This window comes from Tremella mesenterica, assembly GCF_000271645.1.
Source record: "Tremella mesenterica DSM 1558 unplaced genomic scaffold TREMEscaffold_11, whole genome shotgun sequence".
NCBI lineage: Eukaryota > Fungi > Basidiomycota > Tremellomycetes > Tremellales > Tremellaceae > Tremella > Tremella mesenterica.
Genome location: NW_006711235.1, coordinates 370,281 through 393,989, shown reverse-complemented (window position 1 = coordinate 393,989; position 23,709 = coordinate 370,281). Strand labels below are relative to the sequence as shown.

At 48.4% G+C, this 23,709-nt stretch overlaps 6 protein-coding genes across 6 annotated transcripts; 4 read left to right on the top strand and 2 right to left on the bottom strand.

Annotated features, from left to right (window-relative positions):
* Positions 1-319: 319 nt before the first annotated feature.
* TREMEDRAFT_33758 (uncharacterized protein) lies at positions 320-986 on the top strand (the record flags this gene model as incomplete). The annotated part of the gene is made up of 3 exons (XM_007006627.1): positions 320-356; positions 521-633; positions 894-986. 3 exons carry the CDS (start codon positions 320-322, stop codon positions 984-986), a joined length of 243 nt encoding a protein of 80 aa, XP_007006689.1.
* Positions 987-5,577: 4,591 nt separating this feature from the next.
* TREMEDRAFT_33680 (uncharacterized protein) lies at positions 5,578-9,569 on the bottom strand (the record flags this gene model as incomplete). The annotated part of the gene is made up of 21 exons (XM_007006610.1): positions 5,578-5,631; positions 5,816-6,109; positions 6,219-6,400; positions 6,538-6,658; positions 6,700-6,728; positions 6,771-6,934; positions 6,976-7,037; positions 7,076-7,132; positions 7,179-7,293; positions 7,338-7,426; positions 7,519-7,748; positions 7,871-7,962; positions 8,010-8,079; positions 8,120-8,215; positions 8,257-8,413; positions 8,499-8,763; positions 8,934-9,012; positions 9,062-9,180; positions 9,221-9,242; positions 9,298-9,350; positions 9,457-9,569. The coding sequence occupies 21 exons, from the start codon at positions 9,567-9,569 to the stop codon at positions 5,578-5,580; spliced, it is 2,463 nt and encodes an 820-aa protein (XP_007006672.1).
* Positions 9,570-12,652: 3,083 nt separating this feature from the next.
* TREMEDRAFT_12207 (uncharacterized protein) lies at positions 12,653-15,140 on the top strand (the record flags this gene model as incomplete). Its single annotated transcript, XM_007006589.1, has 8 exons — positions 12,653-12,680; positions 12,724-12,998; positions 13,044-13,176; positions 13,217-13,275; positions 13,316-13,455; positions 13,549-13,765; positions 13,808-14,524; positions 14,568-15,140. Coding segments are annotated over 8 exons (2,142 nt in total), but the record flags the coding sequence as incomplete, so codon positions are not given.
* Positions 15,141-17,057: 1,917 nt separating this feature from the next.
* On the top strand, positions 17,058-18,720 carry TREMEDRAFT_69745 (uncharacterized protein; the record flags this gene model as incomplete). The annotated part of the gene is made up of 9 exons (XM_007006851.1): positions 17,058-17,253; positions 17,308-17,381; positions 17,445-17,637; positions 17,698-17,728; positions 17,778-17,878; positions 17,992-18,058; positions 18,103-18,151; positions 18,201-18,423; positions 18,542-18,720. The coding sequence occupies 9 exons, from the start codon at positions 17,058-17,060 to the stop codon at positions 18,718-18,720; spliced, it is 1,113 nt and encodes a 370-aa protein (XP_007006913.1).
* Positions 18,721-18,902: 182 nt separating this feature from the next.
* TREMEDRAFT_33779 (uncharacterized protein) lies at positions 18,903-20,642 on the top strand (the record flags this gene model as incomplete). The annotated part of the gene is made up of 4 exons (XM_007006631.1): positions 18,903-19,088; positions 19,173-19,639; positions 19,807-20,383; positions 20,466-20,642. The coding sequence occupies 4 exons, from the start codon at positions 18,903-18,905 to the stop codon at positions 20,640-20,642; spliced, it is 1,407 nt and encodes a 468-aa protein (XP_007006693.1).
* A 288-nt stretch (positions 20,643-20,930) lies between these two features.
* TREMEDRAFT_64500 (uncharacterized protein) lies at positions 20,931-21,422 on the bottom strand (the record flags this gene model as incomplete). Its single annotated transcript, XM_007006762.1, has 2 exons — positions 20,931-21,271; positions 21,380-21,422. 2 exons carry the CDS (start codon positions 21,420-21,422, stop codon positions 20,931-20,933), a joined length of 384 nt encoding a protein of 127 aa, XP_007006824.1.
* Positions 21,423-23,709: the final 2,287 nt, after the last annotated feature.

Below are 23,709 nucleotides of genomic sequence, written 5' to 3'. Positions count from 1 at the left end.
ATCGCAGTGGAATGATAGGTAGTGAACGAGGGATATGTCTACTAGGACCAGCTATCTGAAGCTCTCGTCCGATTCTTCTGCTGAGTAGAGACATGATACACGAGATTGACAACAACCAGCCAAAGTGAGTAAGAATCAAAAGTCAAAAATAAAGATGAAAAACCTTCCAGTTTTCTCACTCAATTCTTCCCATCCTTATTCGCAATCCCCTCTCTACCACTATAATCTCACTTAGCATTCGAAGATACACATCAAAGTCCCTGAAGAGATACATATTCACTTTTGAGAGATCAGAGGTTGTGCAGTGAGAGAGAGGAAGATGCACCCTTTACTCGGTGTTCCAGAACGTCAATTGGGTACGTCCCTCCCTTCCCTTTCCTCCCTCTTTCCTCCTCCTCTTTTCTTCGTATGAACCGCCTTCTGATTTGATCCCATATCTTGTTAAGGACTCCGAGTTGGACTGTTTAATAAGGAAATGAATGAAGGCAAGGATGAGTTTGAGGATAGTACTGATCTTCAGCTTGCGCAGAGTATATCCAAGCTCTTGAAGAATGTCATGCCAGGGGATGGATAAGATACTTAGGAGCATGTAATTCTCAAAGAAGAGAATTAGTTTTATGTCTTCGTAAAGAGGTCCGTCTTTCTCTATATACTTGTCTCCGTCCCTCACAGTCTACCTTCATCTTCCTCCACTCAAGTTCGTAAGAACCGTTTTCATGTCATACACGTACACGAACCTCTTTGTGCTTAATCACTCTCTGAGTGTCCGGGAGTAGCTACGACACCTAACGATAAGTATGCGTAGCCTGAAGGCAAGTCGGGTCCCCTTCAAGAGCTAGGAGCCGGCGCGACCAGGATAGGTCAAGGGGTCGCGATTAGTCACTGACTGATAGCGCCTGAATCGGACGGCTCGGAATCGAGAAGAAGCCAAAGTTCGGACAGCTAAGAAGAAAGAAGTCTGGGCAGCGTTGGAGCGGGAGGGATGAAGGTCTTGTTGAAAATACGATATGTAAGCATATATTCTTATTGTACCTGCATAATGCAAATGCACCGTTCAGCGTTCAACATTCCAATCAATCATCGGGTTGTCCTAACATCAAAGGCAAGACTTGCGGAGATGCACGGAAGGCGACGATATGGTCGACTCCTGGACGGGCATGTGGGAGACCGGGGGAGCAGATCTTATTGGCTGGTGAAGCTGGAAGATCTAGACGAGCACAAAAGCAATGAAGAAACATGGTACCCGACTCGAAAGCTTGCATGACTATTGCTACATGATTGGGAGCTATCCGCATGAGATTATCCACTCTTGAACCTGACTATATTCCTCGAACCCTTCCAATGAATGCGAGATGCTCAGAGACTGTACAGTCTAAAATTCTAACGACCACTCGGGGCCCGATATTCAACACGAACCAATTACCTCACTCCCGCTCGAGACCAGCTCCCGCTCCCAATACCTCTCTCTTCTTGCTATCTTCCCTGTTGCCAAATACTCCCCTTCTGGTCCATGCCCAACAATCTATCCTCCCGCTCACCCATGCCCGATATTCTCGCCATGGAAGTCAATGGCCTGTCCTCTTCTCTAGCCTGAAGCATTTCCTTCGACAGCTGGCCAGACAGAAGGGGAGGTATCAGTGTCTCTGAGGATTGGGAGTTGGCGTTGGCGGCGAAAGCTGAATAGATCGGTGCTGTTCTTGGTCGCGTCCTAGGACCGTCATTGGGCACCTCCGGTAAACCCAGTCCAAGAGCACCGAGAGAAGGTAGAGAAGGACGACTATACTCAACTTCGTACTGGCCTTCGGAATGATCATCCAGAAGGCGCGGCCGTGATCGCAGAGGCTGCAACTCGTCCTCATCTGACGCCGTGGTCGATATTCGTCGACCATTCTGCCGAACGCGTTCAAGCATCGAGAGAGAGTCAGACTCCGAGATAGTGAGGCCGGAGTCCGCAAGTGGAGGGGGGGAGTAGGATGGATGCAAAAGAGAGCGTATGGGAGGTAGAACGTTTGACTCCAGTTTGTCCGCATAACGTGGAAGTGTGGGTGAGGGGAATATGAATTGGACAGATTGTGAAGCGGAAGGTGGGCCGGATATGTGTAGAATGGGTTTAAGGTCGGAAGCCACGCCTAAAATGGGAGGTAGACGCGGCGAAGGTGGTGTAGAACAAGGAGAGGAAGGTCGAGATTTCTTTCTTGGTCCACTGACAATCGGATCGGAAATATCCACGGTGCCTTCGTGCATGTATAATCCTCTGCGACTACTCCGATGCTTCTTCCGAGAACCAGATTTGATAGGGACGATTGTGGGAGCTGGGGAGGAAGCGGCGATAATCTTCTGTGCTGCCAATCTGTCCTCATGAGACACACCGACCAGAGTGATGGGCATGAGCGGACCATATACGTCTACGTTTTTCCCTTTCGACGTTTTGATTTGAAGCTTAACGCGGAGGTCGAAGGAAACATCGAGAAGCTTGGTACGGAAAGTCTCGCCATAATCCCAGTGACCCGTTCGACGAGGAAGATGAATATTTGTATGGTACCAATATGTACCACCAGGACCAAGGGCGGGACGGTCACATGATTGATCGATAATTTTTGTGACCTTGACATTTTTTGGGATGGGCAATTCTTCTACACCACAAATACTACCGTCGCTGCTGTCGGAGCTGATACGTTGATACCGTGGTCGAGGAGAGACACTTCGACGGAAAAATGACAATCTAGGGGAAGAAGTTGAAGGGGCAGAACCATGATGTTGATAGTATGCAGGTTTTTCCAGATCCTCCGTCTTTCGTAACAAACTGACGGTGGCGCGCTTTACAATAGCTCCTGTGTCTTCTGCCTTTACGTAGAACGACACTCTGAAATCATCGGCGGGACCGAATGCACCGTGAGGCATGTTGACAGAGATCTGAGCTGCATAATCTCCTGACCCGATCCGGACCGAAGAAGGAGGAGAGAGAGGTGGAAGGATGGGTAAGCGATAGTCGAAAAGATTAAGTGCGAAAGCGCGTGATATACTGTCGCTTACGACGGGAATGGGTTTATGGTCGACCACTAGCTCGATTTTCCAAACGGTACGCCATTCCTTGGACCACGAGGTAGACGTCGTCCCTTTGACAGCTTCGGGCGGGATGACCACTCTAAAATTATGTTCCCAATCGGAAATAGCTCCAAACTCTCGTCCATTGGTCGGTTTCCAAAGTACCTCTGTCTTTTCCCACAAAACCGTCCCCGCGTTGGAGGTGAGGACACCAACGTTACGAACCTGATAACAACACGCAACGAGGATGATAGATCGACATAGGAGGGGTTCACAATAAGGGGGTGATTTCGCTCTTGCCGTGCCTGTGGCTACGACGTCTGAAAGCCCTAAATAACCTGAAATGTCAGCGTGGTTCTGTTACCTGTACGCCCGATGAGGATGTTGCCCCTTACGTATGACCAGGCTTTTTGAAGGGTAGGAGGACACGGGGCATGGGCGTCAAGAATTAGGGTAGAGAAGGAACAAGACGATGAAGGAGGAAGATAGCACTAACCGGTATGAGGAAAGTATCTACCACCAGCGTTACCTGATTTGGGAATGAGGTAAAGGTCTAGCATTGTGAGGCTATATGTGAGAATGGAATGAAGAAGATGAAGGTTTTCGTTCGAGTAGAGACGAATGGTCCAGGTGGAAAAGTCGACTTGACACGGTCACCACATGGAAGCTCGATATGAGTGGGGGAGGCGAGAGAGTCGTGTGGTGGATTATATAACATGTATCATATCCAGTTTAATTGGTGATCATCGAGAGAGTGATGAATATGCTGTCGTTGTTCGATCTCGATGACAGAGTGTAATATGATGATTATGAAAAAATGTAGTCAAGATGAATTACGGTGTATGAAGTGGTGTGGTCGAGTGGTCGAATGAGTAGTAGTAGTGTAGTTGGTTTTTTGGGGCCTGGGCCCCATGCGTCGAATGACTCTTTTAGTCTCAACTCGCAAAGACTTTGAGCGATCCGAAAGACTTAAGTATTTAGTCTGACTTCGTACTTCTCGCGAAATCGTTTTGATGACACTAGTCGATCTTCGGCCCCTTCGCTCGGGAATTTCACGCTAGTCTAGTTGGGTTTTCCTTCAAGTGTCCGGTTTTCCTTCTAAAGTGATCCAATCGACTTGAAACTTCATTCGACATGACGGATTAAGATCTTCATTCATGATCGGGGGGTTACGAAGTGAGTCGGAAGTGGTAGGGCGTTGAAATTGATAGCGAAATGTAAAACATGTATCGGTGAACGGGGATTGAACTCAAATGAAAGGGTGATGAGATTTGAACTAGAGACGATCACCTAAGATAGTCTCAAGATCCAGGAGAGACGACTCAAAATCATCTCTCTCATTGCTTCCTTCCACTTCCCAGTTTCAGCGCTAGGATCTTACAAACCTGACAGGACGTTTCCGGTCAAGAGGCTTTGACGCTTTGGCGAATTGGGGAAAGGGCGAGACCAGAAGGAAGGAAAGAAGAAAAAGGGAAAGGAACGAGTTGCGGAGCACTAGCGTGAATTTCCGAAAAACTATAATGCTTAGACTCGTTCCTGGTCTAAGTGGCTCTTTCCGCAAAGGCGGGGGCGGCGTGGCTTTTTTTCCTCACTTTGACGCGTCGACACGCGTCTTAATTTTTGGTCACTGCAACTATGCAGTAAGTACTAGTATTTGTAGTGCAGCACAGAGCATGCATCTTTTACCAGTTGAACATCGATAATGTCAGTGATCACTGATCAATGATCACTGTGAAATATCTGCTTAGACCCGAGGGCCGAAGAACGATAGCGCAATAGCAGCGAAAATCTTTCAACGGCCATCGGTAGATCGGTAGATGGATTACCCCTGTAGATCTTTCATCCCGGGGAATCCGGGGACAGGCAGGGATCGGATCTTCGCCATGCCATCGTTGACGCTACGAGAACTGCAGTCACGCTTATTCTTATCGCTTACTCACCATGACAAAAGCGGCCTTCTTTGAACTTTGAGTGATAAGTTACTTGAAGACGATATATCTCCCACATTCGTGTCAAATCTCCACTGACTTGCGGAGATCTGCAATGCCAACTTTATGTCAAAACAGCTCAAAAACGTCCTTGCTCAGACTGACAGATCGTCTGTGATCTGTGACAGTGCTTCAGCACACTCATGTCATAGTATCGCGACCCGTCTTCGTCCGTCATACGGCCGTGATGAGACAAGACAATTGAAACCCTGACTGCCATGCTGTCGAAAGACTCGAAACCGAAAAGGGGATCGACGATCCCTGTGCCGGCCTTCCGGACCGCCGACGCCGTCTGGCCGTCGGAGCCATCAAATGGGGACACAATTCCCGAACCATATCAAACTCAAACGACCGCCAAGAAGTGCATCAATGATGGAATCTGAGATGTCTGGTCAGAATATGAAATGGTGTCATGAGATAATGTTCATCATATCTACTTGTACAACATTGAGCCCGTTGGGGAACGTTGGGACGGACATGATTGGGAGTGAAACACGGATAGGAAGAGAATACGAAGAGGTATGAGGAAATTTAAACTACCGGATCAATTGCGCCTGCAACACCTCCCCAATTGCCTAGACATCCAATACCATAAACACTGTTCCTCAGCTCTCAGCCCTTGACGCCTTATCATTATATCCTAAAGAGAGTATCTCATGTTTCCGAGAGCAAAGTTGGAAGGATACAATTGGGACAAAGGCACACGTTTGAGAAGGGCAAAGTCGGGAAAGTGTGTTGAAGGAGAATGATTTGATTGGAACAAGGAGACATGATCAACTCACCCCGAGGAAACGAACACCAGACAGACCAGCGGTAGCCCACAAAAGGTACATAAAGTACACTTGTTGTTTACCTTGTAAATGTACCTGATCAAATGACAAAGCTTCCTCGATACAAGTTCCATTCATCGGTACAATTATCGAACCGGTGTTGATATTGTAGTCGGAGGGAAGACAAGCTTGGACGAGGTTTTTGGTTTGATCAAGTCCATTGAGTGTTTGTATAGAGATTGCAAGAGCGGCGTTTGATAGGAGCCAGACGCCTACGAGTCTGGTACGGAAAGTTTTGTTTTGGTCCTGCGTCATGAGCCATTTTTCCCATCGTGTCAATCTGCTGCTGAGATGAGAGGATTGTGTGAGGAATTTGGAGATGGTGTGGCATAGACCTCAAAAGAATGATACTCACATCCATATTCAATCCCTCTGAAGAGGGAGGTTCTTTATATGGTGCAACGGCTCGTTTTACCGTATGTTGGAAATTCTCGTCAAGCTCTTCCATCGCCCTTTGAACATCCTCCACTACTGCTCCTTCACCTGATTTGTCTTTGCTAGAAGAGACAGCGGGAAGAGCTTCTGCCTTGTCCGAACCTATTCATCAGCATTGGTCCTAACTGACGACTCCTTTCTCCCCTCTCCTGTGACTGGACGACGGACAGCCTTAAACAGAGTCTGATCAACAGGGAAGAATGAGGATAAAGACATGGGATGGAAAGTTTAGAGTTCACCTTTAGTTCCCCAAGATACATCGTGGAGGTTACAAAACGCATATACGTTGAGAACGTTCGTGAAGCTTGGAGCTAACAACATGTATTGTGGAAATGAACTGAACATGTGCCAAGGGTCATTCTTCTGATCAGTTCTTATCTCCCTGTGTGGCATGAACTCACGTAGAGCAAAGAAGAAAATAGGTAGATACCTAGTTATCAGCTTGAATAGAAGGGATACACAGAAAACTTACCCAGAGTGGACATGACCGCAGCGACTAGAACACCATTACTGGTTTTGAACAGATGAACGATTTTAGTACCCGCTGATCCAGCCACATTCAGTGCGTCCTCAAAGGCCTTGATGGAGAGAAGTACCGAACAGACAATCATATATGCTCCCAGCATCGCGAACACCCTTGAGGTCAGCGCGGGTACGGTGGACACGCAGATACTCACCAAAGAGTGAGAATGTATAATCCTTTCTCCCCTTTTGGTCGATTACCCAAAGCCAAAACAAACTGATATCAGCATGACTCAAGGACGAAGAAAGACGTACTTGTAACATGAGGAAAGCTATGTATACCCAAGCCAAGACAAGATTAACCCAATGTGTCTACTTTATTAGGATCATCGACTGACATGTATGAAAGGAAACGTACCACGTCCGGAGTCACAAACAGGTTGATTTTCACGGAGTTTGGGACTAGGTTGATGATTATATCAAATGTGAGCCAAAGGTTGGCCAACGCAAACCAACTGAAAAGTAGATTGAATCTGCGTTTCAGTATGATGCGTGAAGTGAAAAGGAGACAGCTCACAAATTGTATAGAGCCTGAATGTGGAGGAAGAACATCCTGATTGGACCATGACCACTTCGATACAGGCGGAAAAAGTGGATGAGGGCGTACTGGCTTTCAGCATCGATCACACCCTTCATGTCGACAACCCTCAGTATTCTAGAAACGAGGGAGGGAGATAGAAGATGATTATGGAACGTACCACTGACGCAGCAAATGATCCGTTCAGCCATCGTCGACGTTGCGAAATCAGCTCCGCTGCGCTCTCCGGAACGTCCGTCTCCGCTTTGCTAGGTTTGACGTATGATAGCACCCATTTGTCCTTCGCTTTGGCCACCAGCTCGAAACACAGAATTCTGTCCTCTGCCAAGAACATGTTCTTGGTGAAGATATTCATACCGTATATTCCTTTCTTGCCTAAACGAGCGGCCACTACAGGTCAGTGTCGCATTCCATTCAGTACCTTGTGCACAACCTCCAGAATCTTATCTCCATCTCCAGCTTGCATCCCAGAGGAAAAGAGGAAGAAGAGCAGAATGTTGGTAGTCACTCACTAGTGTGGTCACCGAAGAAATACTGCTCTAACGGTCGACCAAGAATCGCCCGGTATCTATATGCGGAGAAAGCACCTGGCAATACGCTCACACTGACGTTTAGTCACTCGCTCCAACGATTGGGGCCTGCAACACTCACTAGCCAAAGGAACTTTCGAGCGGTTTGTCCAGGATGTTAGACATTTTATACTCGAAGTTCTGAGCCGCGACTATCCGTCAGCAAGTGTGATATGGGGAGGAGTGACTGACCAAGGGGATTGAAGAGCTTTTTGCCCTTGTCAATCATGGCATGTATCTCACCACATGCCCCACCGAGATTCGGATTGTTGTAAAAGGCTTCCCATACTATTCGTCAGTCTGGAACCAGAGCTATGATGTGAACGGACGATGATAGATAGCCTTATGACCCGGCTTGGTACCTGCATCTAGTAGAACACAGATTTCGGGATTGATCTGTCTACCAATGGCATTGAAGAGCCATCGGTGAGAGTTGATCTTTTTGGAGTTTTCTTGCTTGAGTACGAAGATGATCTGAACCGGGACCTAAGATCAGCCCAATTGACAACATCAACTCCCACGTTGGAGCATTGAGAAAGTGTCCTAGTTGCGGGAGGGTCGCCAAACTCACCAGATTGTTCGGATCTCCAGGATGAGGCTGAACCAAATGAGGCGTCGCATCGATCGATAATTGAGTGGTATATTCAAAGATATGGGCCACAGTAGGTTTGTCATCCACGGCCTTCTTGAGCACCCCATCTTGATATACCCCTATAGTAGCTAGAATATCAAGGACCGAAGTGTCCATGGGGCCGATGCCGTCGGCAATGAGGGCAACGACGATACGTTGCCATCCTGGACGACCTTCTTCTGCGGTTCGACGCCAGAACTTAGATCTAAAGTGGGTCAGCCGAAGTTCAGTCTACTGGGAAATCGGCCCGTGATGTCTATGGCGGGATCGAGGATGTTAAGTGGCGTAAGCGGAGGGAGGTGAAGTCATGAAAGAGGTGAAAGAGCATGTAAGAGGGGCCGTGTAAGCCGAAGAGATGAGGGGGAGGGGGCTTACGCTTTGGTATTGCAGATATCCCGGATGTTGAGCATAACGTTATGCAGTGTCCTTGCGTATAAAATCTTGTCCTCGTTATCTGAGACGTCAGCCGTGATATGTGATGGGTCTGACCAAAGCAGGCTCACAACTTGTAACTGCTATGAGCAGCTCAGTATCCCTATGTTGTTGAGCTACCCGTAGCTGCCACCCATTCTCTCGTGTAAAGTCATCGGGATCGCATGTCGCAGCTGTGTACCTCATATGACTGCTCGTCAGACTCGCCGACCAATGATAGTGTCACTGACGTGAATTCGTGACTGTTTTTACCTGGTTAATCAGCGTCTCGATGGATGTGAAATTCCGCTTCCAGAGAAATGCCTACCCGTCAGCCATTTCGCTTCCACCGCACTTGATATAGGCGTTGGAACTGGATATCTAATGGTGAGCTTCAGACCTACTTCCAGAGACCAAGGTTAGTGAACAAGGCAAATGTGAAGAGCAGTTAAGTGGGCACTACAAAGCGACATGAATAAGGACCTACTCATTGACCCAGTTTCCCTCTCTTGTGAGCTTCACCCGTCTGGTCGTTGCACCTCGTTTGGGCATGGTCTGTCGTCTGATGAAGTCTAAGCCTGCCGAGGGAGTCGAAGGCATGGCATAAGATGTAGGTCCTGAGACGACTCGGAGGAAGGATCCTGGTCCATTTGCAGTCAACCTTGCAAATCAGCTCATGATTCCTTCGTTCACTTGACCAGCCCTGCTCAGCTCATTAGTGAAAAGTCGGAGGAGAGCAATTTGTCGTATAGGAACATGTGTTCAAGAGAGGCTCATGAGAGTGGAAAAAAGACGACGTACTCGGCTGTAAGCGGTCTTCTCTCATCATCATCCCCAGGGGCCCATTGTACGGCCGCCCCACCCACTTGTACACCACCTCTCGGTCCTAATCGTCCTTGTCTCTCGACTCGACCATATGCGGGACTGTAGATAGGAGGAGGATACGGTCGAACCTGTGGGTAAGGAGATGGAATGGGGGTAGGAGCAAAATGTGCTTGTCTTTGGCCTTGGGACATTTTCTCGACTGTTCTTTTGCGCCGAGTCTCAGGAATATTTTGTCATATAACCTCGAGTGAGATCTTTCCACAGATTCCTGTGTGTTTGTGAATGGGTGAGAAGCTATGCAGAGGTGGAGAGAGCGTTCGAGTTTCAGCCGGGTCCGATGAGTTGTGGACAAGGGTGGCCTGTAGCGGTCAGTTTGATAAGAAGAACTCTCCGTTGTTGAAGGTCAATAGCAACTGAGCAGACCGAATTCAGCGGTGCGATATGAGTGATAGAGGCTGTGTCATGCGTCAGAGACATCAAAAGGGTTGTTTGAAGGTGGGACTCTGAGATTGGGAGGGGTCGATCGTCATGACGACAGCCAAATCTACCGATTCCGGATTGCGCGTTGCGAGGCGATGGCGGATAGCGATGCGACGGGGAGACGGACTGGGGCGCATGAAGAAGTAGCTGCCAGATAGTCAGAGAAGACGACGGGGTCGAGTTTGCGTACAATGTTATCCGCATAAGAATAGGTGTGTGGTGATTTGGTCAAAGAATCAGATTTTCATTAGTGACCTGCGATCGCCTGCGAGGGGTTGAAATGCTGAGAGGAAGGTGTGAGTGGATTTCACCATGTAGGCCTACGCATGCACCTGAGATCCAATAGACGATCCCGTCGCGCGGTTAGAAGCCTCTTGCACCATATCAAAGACCAGGTAGGGAATACGTACTCGGTGCATGGTGCCATGGTGCACATCATGGTGGAAGAAATGACGGCCGTCCGGGTTGATCTCCATGATCCATGATAGGATGGCCGAAACACGTCGCTGCTGAGCGGAATGTGATCATGTGAGCAGCTAGCAGATAGTAGTAGGTAGAACATGACCGATGACAGGACTAGGGCTCGAGGGGAGAGGAGACCAGACATGGAAGAAAGTGCAAGAAGAAGTAGGGTCGATCACGGCTGCATGCATATTCCAATGTTCCCAATGTTCGAGGCACTCAGCAAAAAGAGTTTACCGGACCTCGGACCTTTGACCCTGGACAAGGTAACCTCCGGCCAAGTCAATGAAAAAGTCGTGCATATCGTGAAGAAATGATGCCTCAGACTTTTTATGTGACGGCCCCTCTGCATTCCATAACCTTTTTATAGCCCCCACCGGTCACTCGTTTGTCTTTCACAACGGCCACCAAAGCACGATCCAATGATTCAATGATCACCGTTTGACTGAGCAGAAGTGGCAGTGGCGGCGCGCGAACTCAAAGATCAAAGTGCGAGTCTGGACTTTCGAATCGTCCAGGGATTCGAATCCGCGGGAACCTGCCAAACTCTTCCCGTCCCTAGTCCCTCCTCCCTTTCTTCCAAAGCCTGTTTCTACAACTCCCCTCATCTTCACGACCCCGACTGCCGACTGTGTACGCCACGCCATCATCGTCAATGACGACTTCGAACATGGATGTACCAAGCAGGGATTATACGCTCGGCGGCTGTGTAGAAAGCATTCAGCCCAGGCACTTTAATGAAGGACAGGGTGACATGTTCTTTCGAAGTGGAGGTCGTCCGCCTTGAGCTGTTGGTCTCATGAGTGGTCGGAGTGACCATGTGAGCAAAAATATCGCAAGATGTACGAGGTATACAGCTTGGACTATCCACAAAGTCATCTTCTCACTCGGATCTCTCGTCCAATCAATGACTTGCTGGCTTATCAGTTGCGTTGGCCATCTGATCTCTGAAAGACTGGAGAGGATCAACCCAACGAAGGAAATTGGCGACGGACAAGTTTAGACTGTTGTAACTGGCACTGGCCAGCTGGAGTAGCTAGTAGCTGGTATATGGTATAGCTGGGCCAGAAAATAAGTCGGCGATCATTGGTGAGTCATCGTTCTCGTATTCTACCCCTTGATACTAGTACCCCCTAGTGTATGTGCGTGGGACCGGCTGTAGTGGAAGATAGGCGTGTCATGTCTGCTCATCGATACTACTGTATCCCCATCCTATCGTCGATTACCACCTCCGGTTTGAGACTCGCGCTATCGATTACCTCACCATGTCGTTCTTGACAAATCCGCCAGACCCGATCGGGCATGGGCCACCCACTCAATCCTCTGATATCCTGCCTCAGCCGCTCTGACATGGTCCTACAGCCTACGGCATCCCAGGCGACATGGCGGATGGCGGCAGAGCGGCTTTCTTCCCCGTACAAGGCTCTCCAAGCTCTCCACCCATTCCAAAGTCTACCAAAGCCTCGGGCATCGTATCTCATCTATACATCTACCCTTCCTTGCTCCTTGCTCTCCGAGTCTAAAAGAGTGAGGTAAAGGCCTTCTTCTCGAGCTTTCCATTTCTCGGCATTCATATATCTTACCTCACATTTCTTACTACACCTTCTCGATCGCCAACGACTCAACATCTTGCCGATACCCACATTCATCCCACAATCCCTTCCGGCCAGATCATCTGCCTTCATGTTTGATCTTGTTTGACCGTTGCTTCCAAAGTGTTTATTGGTTCTCTATCTCAGTCTCGACCAAAAGCCTCAATCCGCCTCGACATAACAGCAAACGACTCTGCCTGACCGCCGTTACGATACCCATACCAGGCTAGCGGCTGATCTTTCTATTATAGATCTCGGATCTCTCTTCTTCGATTGCTTCTGTTGTCGCTCCACTTTCCCTTCTTGTCCCTTTTCTCCAAAATGTTATGGCCTCCTGAGGATATCTGGAACAGTGAGTCGACTTCCAATTATCCACTGCCTTGCTCACTCTGTAGATCCTGACGCTCTACGCGACTACTATGCTACCCATGCCGTTCCATTACGACCTAGTCCAGGCGTCCTGGTCGTCTCCATCGTGGTCTCAATCCTTGGTTCTTACACCACCCTCCTGTGTTTGGGTAGGAGAACATCGTCAAAAGGATGGAAGAATCACTTTTTGCTCATGATGGCTGGCGTCTGTTTCGCTTGTGTGGCAGTGTGGGGGATGCACTTTGTCAGTATGATATCTATCCACTTGCGGGCTACCCCACATGTTACTTGGTATATTACGGTGAGTTTCTCCCTCCGACCTTGGGTATGGAATTCTGACGAAGAGTTTTCCAAAGGTTTCACCGCTTTGTCGTTGTTCGTACCCTTGATAGCAACTCTTGGGGCTTTCTGGGTGGTTGGGGGAGTCGAGTTCAATATCTCTCGAGTGGTCGTTGCAGGTATCTTTTCTGGATTGACTAGTGAGTGGTAGAAAATTCACAGTTCATCACTGACAGTTAGTTGGTCTCATGCACTACTCAGCATCATTTCATCTGCCATATCTCATGGTTTCCTACACGGTATGTTCCCACTCAAATGACCGGGCTGGCTAACGACCAGGCTGTCACAGTGGCTTTCGCCCTCATTTTGGCCTGTATCGCCTCGACCGCTGCCCTCGTCGCCTTCTTCCGACTCCGATCTCAATGGGAGGACTCTTTCTGGAAACGAGGCATATGTGCTCTCTTCCTCGCGTCAGCTGTGTGCGGCATGCACTATCTCGGACTCGGGGGTTCATCGTACAAAGCCAAACCCGGTATCGACCCTGCGTTATTGGCTGAGGGAGGCGGTCAGAGCACCAGGCTCACAATTTTCATCTCGGTAATGTGTGGTGTCATTATCATCCTCACAGCCATCATCTCGATGTTCGACTACTATGTACGTCGAGGTGTCCGGGAGAAGGCAAGGCATGTCATTGTCTGTTCGACCGCTTTTGATACCCTTGGACGATTGTTAGTAAAGAATGATGGTACTCTACCACTACAGCTTATTGAAACAGATGTGGACCTCAAGGTGGGCGACTTGTTACACCCGCACGTATCAGGCTAATCTCAGAAACTCGTCCTTGAGCTTGACCCCCGACAAGGCACCTTCCAATGGCTCTATCAACTGTCATTTGTCTGGCACACGATCACTCCATTCCTCAGTGAAATTCTTCGGTCCATCGCCAAGCGTCGACTGGGTGCAGGTGCCGACCTGATCGATCTCTCCATCCCAGCAGCTCAAAGAGAATCTCTCATCTTCCGGCGAAGATTCATCGAAGCGGCCGTCCTCATGGCTCAAAGTCTTGACATATCCGTGGAGTCATTGGGCTTCATGCTCGATCGGGTACTCACTACGGGGCAGAAAGCAAATGAGGACAAGTTCAAATCCGCCTTCGGTGAAGAGGAGAAGGCAGTTCCTGGTCTTTCTATCAAATACCAAGGCAGCGAGGGTGTATTACTTTTCCTCGTCCGAGAAATAGGCGACGCTCCCCCATTCAGCATCGACAGCAAGGGCGGCGACAAGTCATTCTCCACCGACAATGTCGATCATTACATGCAGCGTGGGTACCGTATGGCCGACACGCACTTCTTCTCGAAAGCCTTAGCCGACAACTTGGGTGTTCTCAAGGGTGAGATGGATTTGTTCTTGTCAGCCTGTAAGACATATGCCAAGCGTGGGACAAAACCTGTCGTCCAGCCCGGAGGGATCTATGCGAGTATCTTCGGTGTCCGACCCACGCTTGACCATCAAGGTGATATGGTAGTCTACAACTTTGCTCGACACCAAGTGAGCACTTCTCTCATCTGACATAGATGACCACTGATGGCAGATACCTGCATACCGACTTCCCGACGTCAATTACCCAATGAGCAACCGGATGGCCGAGTGGCTTCATGAAAATCGAGGAATCAGAATGGGCGAACTACTCTATCGTTGCAATGCGGACATCCAATATATGGAAACACACGATTCCGGACCTGGCAGTATTCAGACGGCGGAGGATGAAGCACTCTACGAGTTTCTCACGTCGCTCATCGTTGCACTCGAAGCTCTCTCAAAGGGTCTTCGCCAATGGTGTGATATCGGTAATATCGCGTCATTCCTTCCAGAAGTTGTCAAGGTGCCTACTTCCGACACGGACGACACAATGCCTTCTCAACTCATCATCATGCACGGAATCCTCCCGGCTCCCAATGGTCAACTTACTCCTATACATTCCCGTCTCTCCGGTGTACAAGTGCCAGACCTCGAATCAGGCCGAGATCATACCGACAAGCCACCCGCTCCCTTCGTCTACTCTCCATACACTCTCTTCGCCAAAGCGCAATCAATGGTCATGCGAGACGATTCATACGTTGCTTTCTCACAATCAATTGTAGATGAGCTACGCAACATCTATCCTCCGGACAGGTTTTCAGAAGATGGAAGTATGACTGAGAAGAGTAGTCATAACCCCTTCACACCGCGAGCATTAACCGTAGATGTCGACACCGATGTACCGGAGGAAATCGTGAATCAAAAAGCACTCTCTATGCGGAGCTCGATAGGACCTATCCCTTCTCCCACTTCACTCATCATGAAGAAAGGCGAGCGACCAGGGACCGGGACTTCCGTGAAGAAGGGATTGACACATTTGGTCACGAGGAACAGGGACACTGACTCGGAAGATGGATATGACCGACCTGGTCCGCCAGTGTTCGCCAAGATCCGTCGCAAAGCTGAGGGGTGAGTCGGACCTGTTTCCACCCTTTTTCACTCCCTACTTCCCACGTGTGTGCCTTGATAGCTATTCATTTTACCGATGTTGGAAGATGGTCGGGAAGAATACAGACGCTGACTTTTTCAGCTGGTGGGTCCGCGCAATGGCAAACCTCAAAGGTCACGAAGCAGCAGATATGATCAGTAACATCAATCCTACCGGTGCCGTTCCCATTCGAAGAGATTTACGACAAATCATGCATACACCGCAAATGCATTGAACCTCGTTTCCCTATCGGAGCTGTCAGTCAAAGAGTAAATCTCAACACATGATTGATCAGATATACCAACCCGCGACCTCTCAGTCATCCGTTTCTTTCTTCTGCTGTATCCATACGACCGTCACGAAGTGCTATAGTCCGATTCATGTGGAATGTGGAATGTGGAATGTAAAGAGGGTGTATAGTTGCACGATATGTATCTTGTGACACATACGCCAAGTTTTTTATACACTCAAGGATACAGTACTGCTTGAGATAGTGTACAAATTTTATGCTCGGAGATGATGGGCAGTGCTCTGACCACATCGGAACACAATTTGAACGTCGTTCGGCACCGCTTCAACCATTATGGCCAAAACGGTCCGTCTGCCATATCATGACGTGTTACTACTGTAGTTACTCGGTGGCTTCAAGAAGTATTGAGTGAAGATCCCTCTATACATATCATCAAATAAGAACCCCACACTGAAGGGACAAACAATCCCCCATCCCTGATGAACAGTGAAGCCGACGCCGCAGGAACAGAGGCTCTAGATGACGATCTAACACAAATCGTTCCCTTTGAACCGTTTTACGAGATTGACTCTCGAGATGGGTATCACACATTCACATGTACGGACTGTCTTGGAAACAAATTGTGGGTCTTGGAACCTCACCCCGATCTTGATCACAGGTGACAACGAGGACTATTCAGAGTGATATACGTAGGTACAAATCGACAAAAAGTTCGGCGTGTTGGTTCTACAGTATCACACCAACTTACCCATCGAAACAGATCATCGAGTCTTGAAGATTCCACAAACGTGACATGTGACAGAGCCCCAACATGCTTCCCTCTGCAACGCTCCTGCCGATCGCCGACTAGGCATCTCCGGATCGACTGCCCTATAGGCATGCGATGGAGAACCTTAGCGTCTAGGCTCGCACTTTCTCTGGATGATGGTGATGAACCAATCAGCTGCTGGCAATCTCTATCCTGACTCCGGTAGAGATTGATTCCGCGTTCACCACATCTGCGTGCCTGACGCACGCAATGAATTAGCCTTGCGGTCATGCAACAAGTTTTCAGATTCTACGACCCGATAAATCGAGCTGAGCTATATAGACTTGACACCGCCGCCGCTCTTGAGCAAAAGAGAATCCCCGACGGTATTCGAAACCGTGATCCCCTGATTACACAGTCGTAGTCAGATATCCTAGCCGCTAGACCACGGGGACGAAAGACACTATTCTGTTATTCTTTCATGTCATATAGCAATGTTAACAAAACTGTAGTTAACTAAATGAGCACTCTGAAAACATTTCTCACTTCTACTCTAGAATACTGCCCGTTCGTTTCCATGCCTACGTTAGGCCCTTCGTTGCTCTTTGCAGCAGGTCTGACCCTTGGCATCGGCGCCGGTGTGCTGTATCCGCGACGTAGCCGAGATGAGCTGCCGGTAATCCCACCTCCACCGCCGACGAGCAGCAGTAAGGAGGTTGTCAAACCCGTCACTGTACCTTCTGGCAGTGTCCGGCTTCACGGTGGTTTTCCAGGTAGGTTTTCTCCACCAGTGAGATTAGCCCCTGATGACGAGAGCTGAGATGTAGGTCCAACACCCGATATCATCCAGCGTACTGCGTATACCGCTGCGTATGACCGCCGTCTGCGACATCCAGCCTGGGTGAGCTATATTTCGAAGAAAAGTCTAGTCGTCAGGTATGTACAGGATACCATTAATGTTCAGACAGCGGAACATCTTACGGCCGCTTCATTGGCGAAAACACCACCGCCGAATCTCAATGTTTCGCCAGTGCCTCTAGAAACCGCTCGTGCGGCTGACACTCAACCTGGACCTGTGGTGAAGGGAGACAGATCGAAGAGTGTGTTTATGGAGGATGTGGGGATTCCGGAGATGTTCAGGGCCAAGTTATCAGACTGTACGTCTTTCCCCTCAATCTTCTCCTCTGCCAGTGCTTGAAATTTTAGCTGACATAGAGATTTGAAGAGTGGCTATGATCGTGGGCACATGTGAATATTATCTATCCACTTGCCATGTACTTGATGTGTTGACTATCAGGGTTCCAGCAGCGGACGCTAAAATCTCCCAGCAGGCGATGGACGAGACGTTCTTCTTAACGAATATAGCTCCACAAGTGGGAGATGGCTTCAACCGGCATTGTGAGTCCCTTTCCTTACTACACTTCATTCCACTCTCACATGACACCTCTCTGATATTCTGAGGACCTCCGTCTGAAAAGGGGACATAACGGCATATGGGCTGACACCGTCAGACTGGGCATACGTGGAAGACTTTTGTCGCCGTTTAACCACCAATTTTGAAGATGTTTATGTATTCACGTACGTCCACTGTGAACGTATTCTTTGAGATTTCTTACAAGTAGCGTTCCGCTCTATCTCCCCTCCCGACATCCAGATGGCAAGTGGAGAGTAGTGAGTGATCACTGCTAAGCAAAATACCGTACACCGTGCTGACGATCAGGTATACGAGGTCATTGGTGACCCTCCAAGTGTTTCAGTTCCCACACACTTCGCAAAGGTCGTACTCGCTTCCAGACCCGACTTTAGCTATCCTCAAAGTCCCTCCAAAGGAGATAAGATGGTGACAGAGACTTCATCGGTCAAGGAATTAGCAATGGGAGCGTTCGTGTTGCCAAACCAGGAGATACCTGATGGAGCGGACCTTCGATCGTTCATCGCGCCAGGTGAGTGTCCTCTTTTTTCCACTCTCCTTTTTGTCAATCTTGATCTTTCATCGAGGTATACACTTACGATAGATGTATAAAAAGTAGGTGTACAGCTTAGGAGATGGCTAATGTCTAGTGGAAAGCGTGGAGAGAGCGTCCGGGCTACAGCTGTTCAACACAGACCTCAAATCCAAAAGCCGACAATTATGCGCTGTCACCCGGTGTCAGGTAATCGTGAGACGGTTTGACGATGCTCGTAAAGAGCTTGGACCATCTGAGCAGGGACGAAAGAGTAGTGTAAAAGAGCGTTCATGATACATAGCATTCGACAAATCATAAATGCATCGCATATTTCCGTGACTACTGTACAGGTGTATATACAGTAGGAGGAGCACCGTTCAGATAGAATATGGGCCCCACGCCAAGTGTTCTCCCTTCTTGGCGGCGCAATACTTACCACACTTTCATCTTCTCCCAACTCTCCTTCGTCATGCATCATGCCCCCATATCTCTTTCCCTTACCCACCACCTCTCTATTGACATTCTCCAGTATCCTACATGATCCCTCCGGGACGTACACTACGACTCTCAGTGACGCCACCGCAGCTCGGACTAAACTTCACCTAGCATTGAAAGCCGTATCGACGAATGATGTAAATTCCAGCGCTCTCTCCGTCCTTGACGTGGGTATCTCTCTTCTCTTCATCCCACCCCAATTCTCTTGTTACCTCTCTGATCTGAACGTTGCACACAACCGCTGATCTCAGGCCATCCACGAGTACCTACCATATTTACGAGGAATCATCTCGTCTCTCGATTCCGACATTCTTCTCTACAAAACCGACCCTCTTTTCCAATGGCGATCTTCCCTTACCTCCTACTCTCTCACCACCCCACTTTTACCCTTCCCAAGCATGCATGCTGAGCATCTATTCGTCATGCTGACCTACTCTCTGGCTCTGGTCAACCACGCTCATCATGTGCTCAACTCTTTACCGAAGTTCGAACCTCCTCCGGGACAGAAAGCCAGTATGACCTCAGAAGAAGAGAAACGTACTACTGCTGGACTGGCAAAAGGTGTGGATCTACTCAGTCAAGCGGCTGGAGTGATGGAATGGACAGCGGGGGAGGTCGTGCCGCTTGTGGAGATGGCAAGAGTCGCAGCGGGTGGAAGGATTGGGAAAGGGAGATGGCCTGTGGAATGTGGATCTGAGACTATGAGAGGTTTGGCTATGTAAGTACAGTCTTCTCTCTTCCAACACTATATCTTTCGCATGTTATGTGTGACTTCCTTCTTCTTGGTTGTCAAATACTGTAGAATAGGAGTGTCCCAAGGCAAGTATCAGCGCTTCAACGAAAGTAGACCGTATTGGATATATGACAAACACTACTGATCCGCAGGATCTTCCTCGCCGATGCACATATAACGGCCATTCGTAAACTTCTCTTACCCATTCTTCCTCATACACTCTTCGCGCCTCCCGGTCCACCCCTCCCTCCAAACCATCCCTCACCTTCGCTATTAGCTAAATTATACCTCCACGTAGCCTCCCTTTATTCGTCCGCTCGTCAGATGTGTAAAGCTCATTCTGACCCACCAACGAATCGCAAGCTCTTTTCAAAGTCCTCAGAAGTAGATACCGAAGCAGCGGAGGGGGAATTAATACCTCCCGTCAAGCGCTACTTGAGGAAAGAATCCCTTCTTGCCTCTGCATTAGGATATAAATGGCTCGGTGTGGATTGTGGGGAGAATGGTAAAGGCGAGAAAGTGGGCGAAGCTTTAGCTTTGTTGATCGAAGCTAAGGGACGGTTAGAAGAGATGGAGGATGGCAAAATAAGGGAGAGAATGAAAGGTCTCAGTGTGGGAAAAGGTAGTGAGAGGAAGAAGGAAGAGAGAAGAGGTAGGAAGGGAAGGTTGGAAAGGGAATTGGAAGATGTAGGAGCTTATATCAAAGCGTATAAGGGTATTAACGATACTGTGAGTGACATCAATAACATCTCTTCAGCTCAGTCTTGAGTTTTTGAGAGTGGAGCAACGAATGAGCAAACGTTGATGATAGGTCGCTTTCCAACCTATACCCCCGATCTCTTCTCTCAACATTCCACCTGGAAGGCCGATTTTCGCAGCGAAGAAGTTCACTCCGCCTCCAGCCAAATTAGGTGCAGATTCTGAATCAAATGGCGACATAACCGCAACTCACGATACCGAATATGCGGGAAAGGGCAGCTACTTTTGACATCGGTCAAGATTCCATGCTTCATGCTAGATGCTACATGAGACCAACACCCTCTCCATCATCTTCTGCCTATCGTCCACGGCTTTACTATGCGATGCGAAAGTCGAAAAGACAGGATCATCCGTGAAGATAGCCGGAGTGGAGTGTATTGGAAAGATTGTCGATGATTGCGATGCTTGATAATGTGGAAACACAAACACATGATATGCTACAAGTTGGAAATCGATATCCCGAGAAGGCGATACAGAACGATGATCAAGCATTTGTGTGGGCGAAAACGACCCCACATCAACCCCTGGCAGTAGCCACAGCTCCAGGCCTCAAAGCCGATCCAGCACTCGATCCCCTCATCATACCATTCCCTGTGGTCGCCCTACCCTTCTGTCGATTCCAAACTGGTACTTCTCCTTCGCTCCTACGTCTCATTTCACCTCCTAAAGCATATACCATCCTCCGAGCTTCGTCCACTGCGTCTTCCCACCTCGCTAAGTCGGCCATAAGTGGAGCTGCACCACCGTATTCAAAGTCGTTTGGAGTATCAGCGCGGATTTGTTCGAGATGAGCCATACGACGATGAAGTTCGAGTAACCATTGTCCATGGGCGAGTTCGATATCTGGAGGAGAGAAAGCTACTTGTCAGTTGACACGGAACCAACCGTATTGTGAGAGTTCACGACATGAGAAGCCTAAAAGCAGGATGATGACGTAGTACGACTGTATGTATAGTGATGACTTACGACGTAGATCAGTTTGATGTTCCCTAATAAGCATGGCTGACATTTTTACCTGTGATATAGTTTGTTGATGAGTGTAATCTCAAAATAAAACTTGCTTGAATCGTTTATGTCGAAATATAGTCTCTTGAAGAAGATGAGGATTATGGACCCAGACAACCACATTTATACGCACACGACCTCTCGCCACCTCTCACCCATAAACCGGGGCTCAGACGTGGTCGTCCAAAAGAGGACACATACCCCGAATGACCGATGAATTCGGGATGAAAGGATGTATGCTGAGACGTGCGTCGCACCTATCCGTCCTTTCCTCATTCCCCTCCTGGTCACAAGATCATCTCCTTTGGACCAAGTGAGAGTCGAATCATCTAGTGTTAGATAGTGCATGCACCGGTCCGGCCTTCCGCGTTGGGTCGAAGCAGGGGTTCTTGTGGTGTTGTGAGTTGGAGAGATGAATGGAGGAAGAGAAGGACGATCGAAGAAGGCGGAGATGACATGATCCGACGAGAACGGAAGTGTGTCCGGATGGGGTATTTCGTTGAATTCGATGCTTGACAAGATGCATTTTGACAAATTCGTTGAAACTTCTGACCGACGTAACCGTGATGATTTTTCCATATCGAATTGGACGAGATCCGACCTCTACCTGTGTAGGGAGAAACCAAAAACGAGTGAAAAAATGAAGATGTTAGTCTTTCCTGGACAACTTCTTTCTCCTTCGATGGCTTCGATCGAAACATAACACACGTCATAGCAAGTATGTATGGAGCATCTCGGCTAAAATAGCCTTCCAAGTCCACGACAATCCCAACATCTACCTGAATCCAAACCTATGAAATTATATTCCCTTCCTTCACCTCCACAACGTCTACACAATCTTCCACCTATTCGAGGATCACCAGGTTGGACCACTAACGCACCTGGCGGTACTGGACCAGGGAACCGTTGAACGAAGATCTGTTGTTGTTGTTGTTGTTGTGGAGGAGGAGGTGGAGGCATTGAAGGACCAGGTGGGGGCTGAAATTTGGAAGGCGGAGGGGGAAGATGAGCGTATGGACTGGGTATTGGAGGTGCAGGTGAAGGAGCAGGAGGAGGGGGATTTGTATATAGGGCAGGTGAATGGAAATTAGGAAGAGGACGTTGAAAATTTATTGCTGATATTGTGGAAGGATTTGAATTTGGACGAGGAGAAGTGGTATAAGAATGTCGAAGGGCTGAATTGTAAGGTTTACCAAATTTTTTCCAGTCCTGTTGTGTATTCAGCGTAAATTTTTTCAAAGGTTGAGACCATAACAACAGATTGATGACTCACATTGACACATGGATTACTTGGGTCGGTAGATTTATATCCCGTATTGTTACCTGATATCAGCATTCAGAACTTGCACTTGCACCACTCCGAGTCCAGTCGATCCCGAAACACATCTTCCCCAAATAACACATGTTCAGTAATTGCGTTGCACCATGGAGGTGGGACGAGTAGGGTAGCAAGTGGAAAGTCGTATAGTGAATGAAACTTGGGATAGTGTGTGAAGTGTGGGTTTGATGAGCAACGATGAAACAAGGAGTAAACTGTTTACTCACATTTATCACACCAATGTCCTTTAGGATAAACCAACAACATTCCCTTATGTAACAAAGGTCTTCCTGGTGTAGGTGACTCAGTAGGACTTGTATCCCTTGCTCCTTCGTCTCCTCCGGTATTTTTACTATATCCTACAGAGTTTTCTTGACGTCTAGGAGGTAATGGTGGTGGTCTTGAGGAAGATGTCCCTTCTATCAAAGAGACAGGAGGAGGTAGTGGGATGTTCGCTGGAGGAGGTGGATATCTTCCTGTGAGATCTGGGACTAAACCACCAGTTTCATTTGGGACTATCCATCCTGGATGAGGACGGGGATGATGACCTTCACCTACCCCGGTTAGATGTTGTGTTATCCCTGTGGGGTGAGAGAAAGGTTGAGTACTAGTGTGTTGAGGTGAAAGGGGTTGCGTATGTCGAGGATATAGAGGTTGAGTATGTTGTGGATACAGAGGTTGGGTATGTTGAGGATATAAAGGTTCTGTATGTTGATGATATAGAGGTTGTAAATGATCAGGTAAAGGTGGAGGTCCAGAGAAATCAGGTCGATTAGGTCCAGATTGTACACTTTGTTCACCCATCCCGGAGTTGGCCACTGACGTATAAGCAGGAGGTGGTTCATCAGGTATGTTATCGTCTATCGAATCGTTACGTCGCTGTGTTCCTTGTATCGGGGTCGGTCTGGAGGTAAGAGGTGGATGATCTGGGGGAGTATATGCTGACATTTTCACAAGAAAGTGTGATACAAGT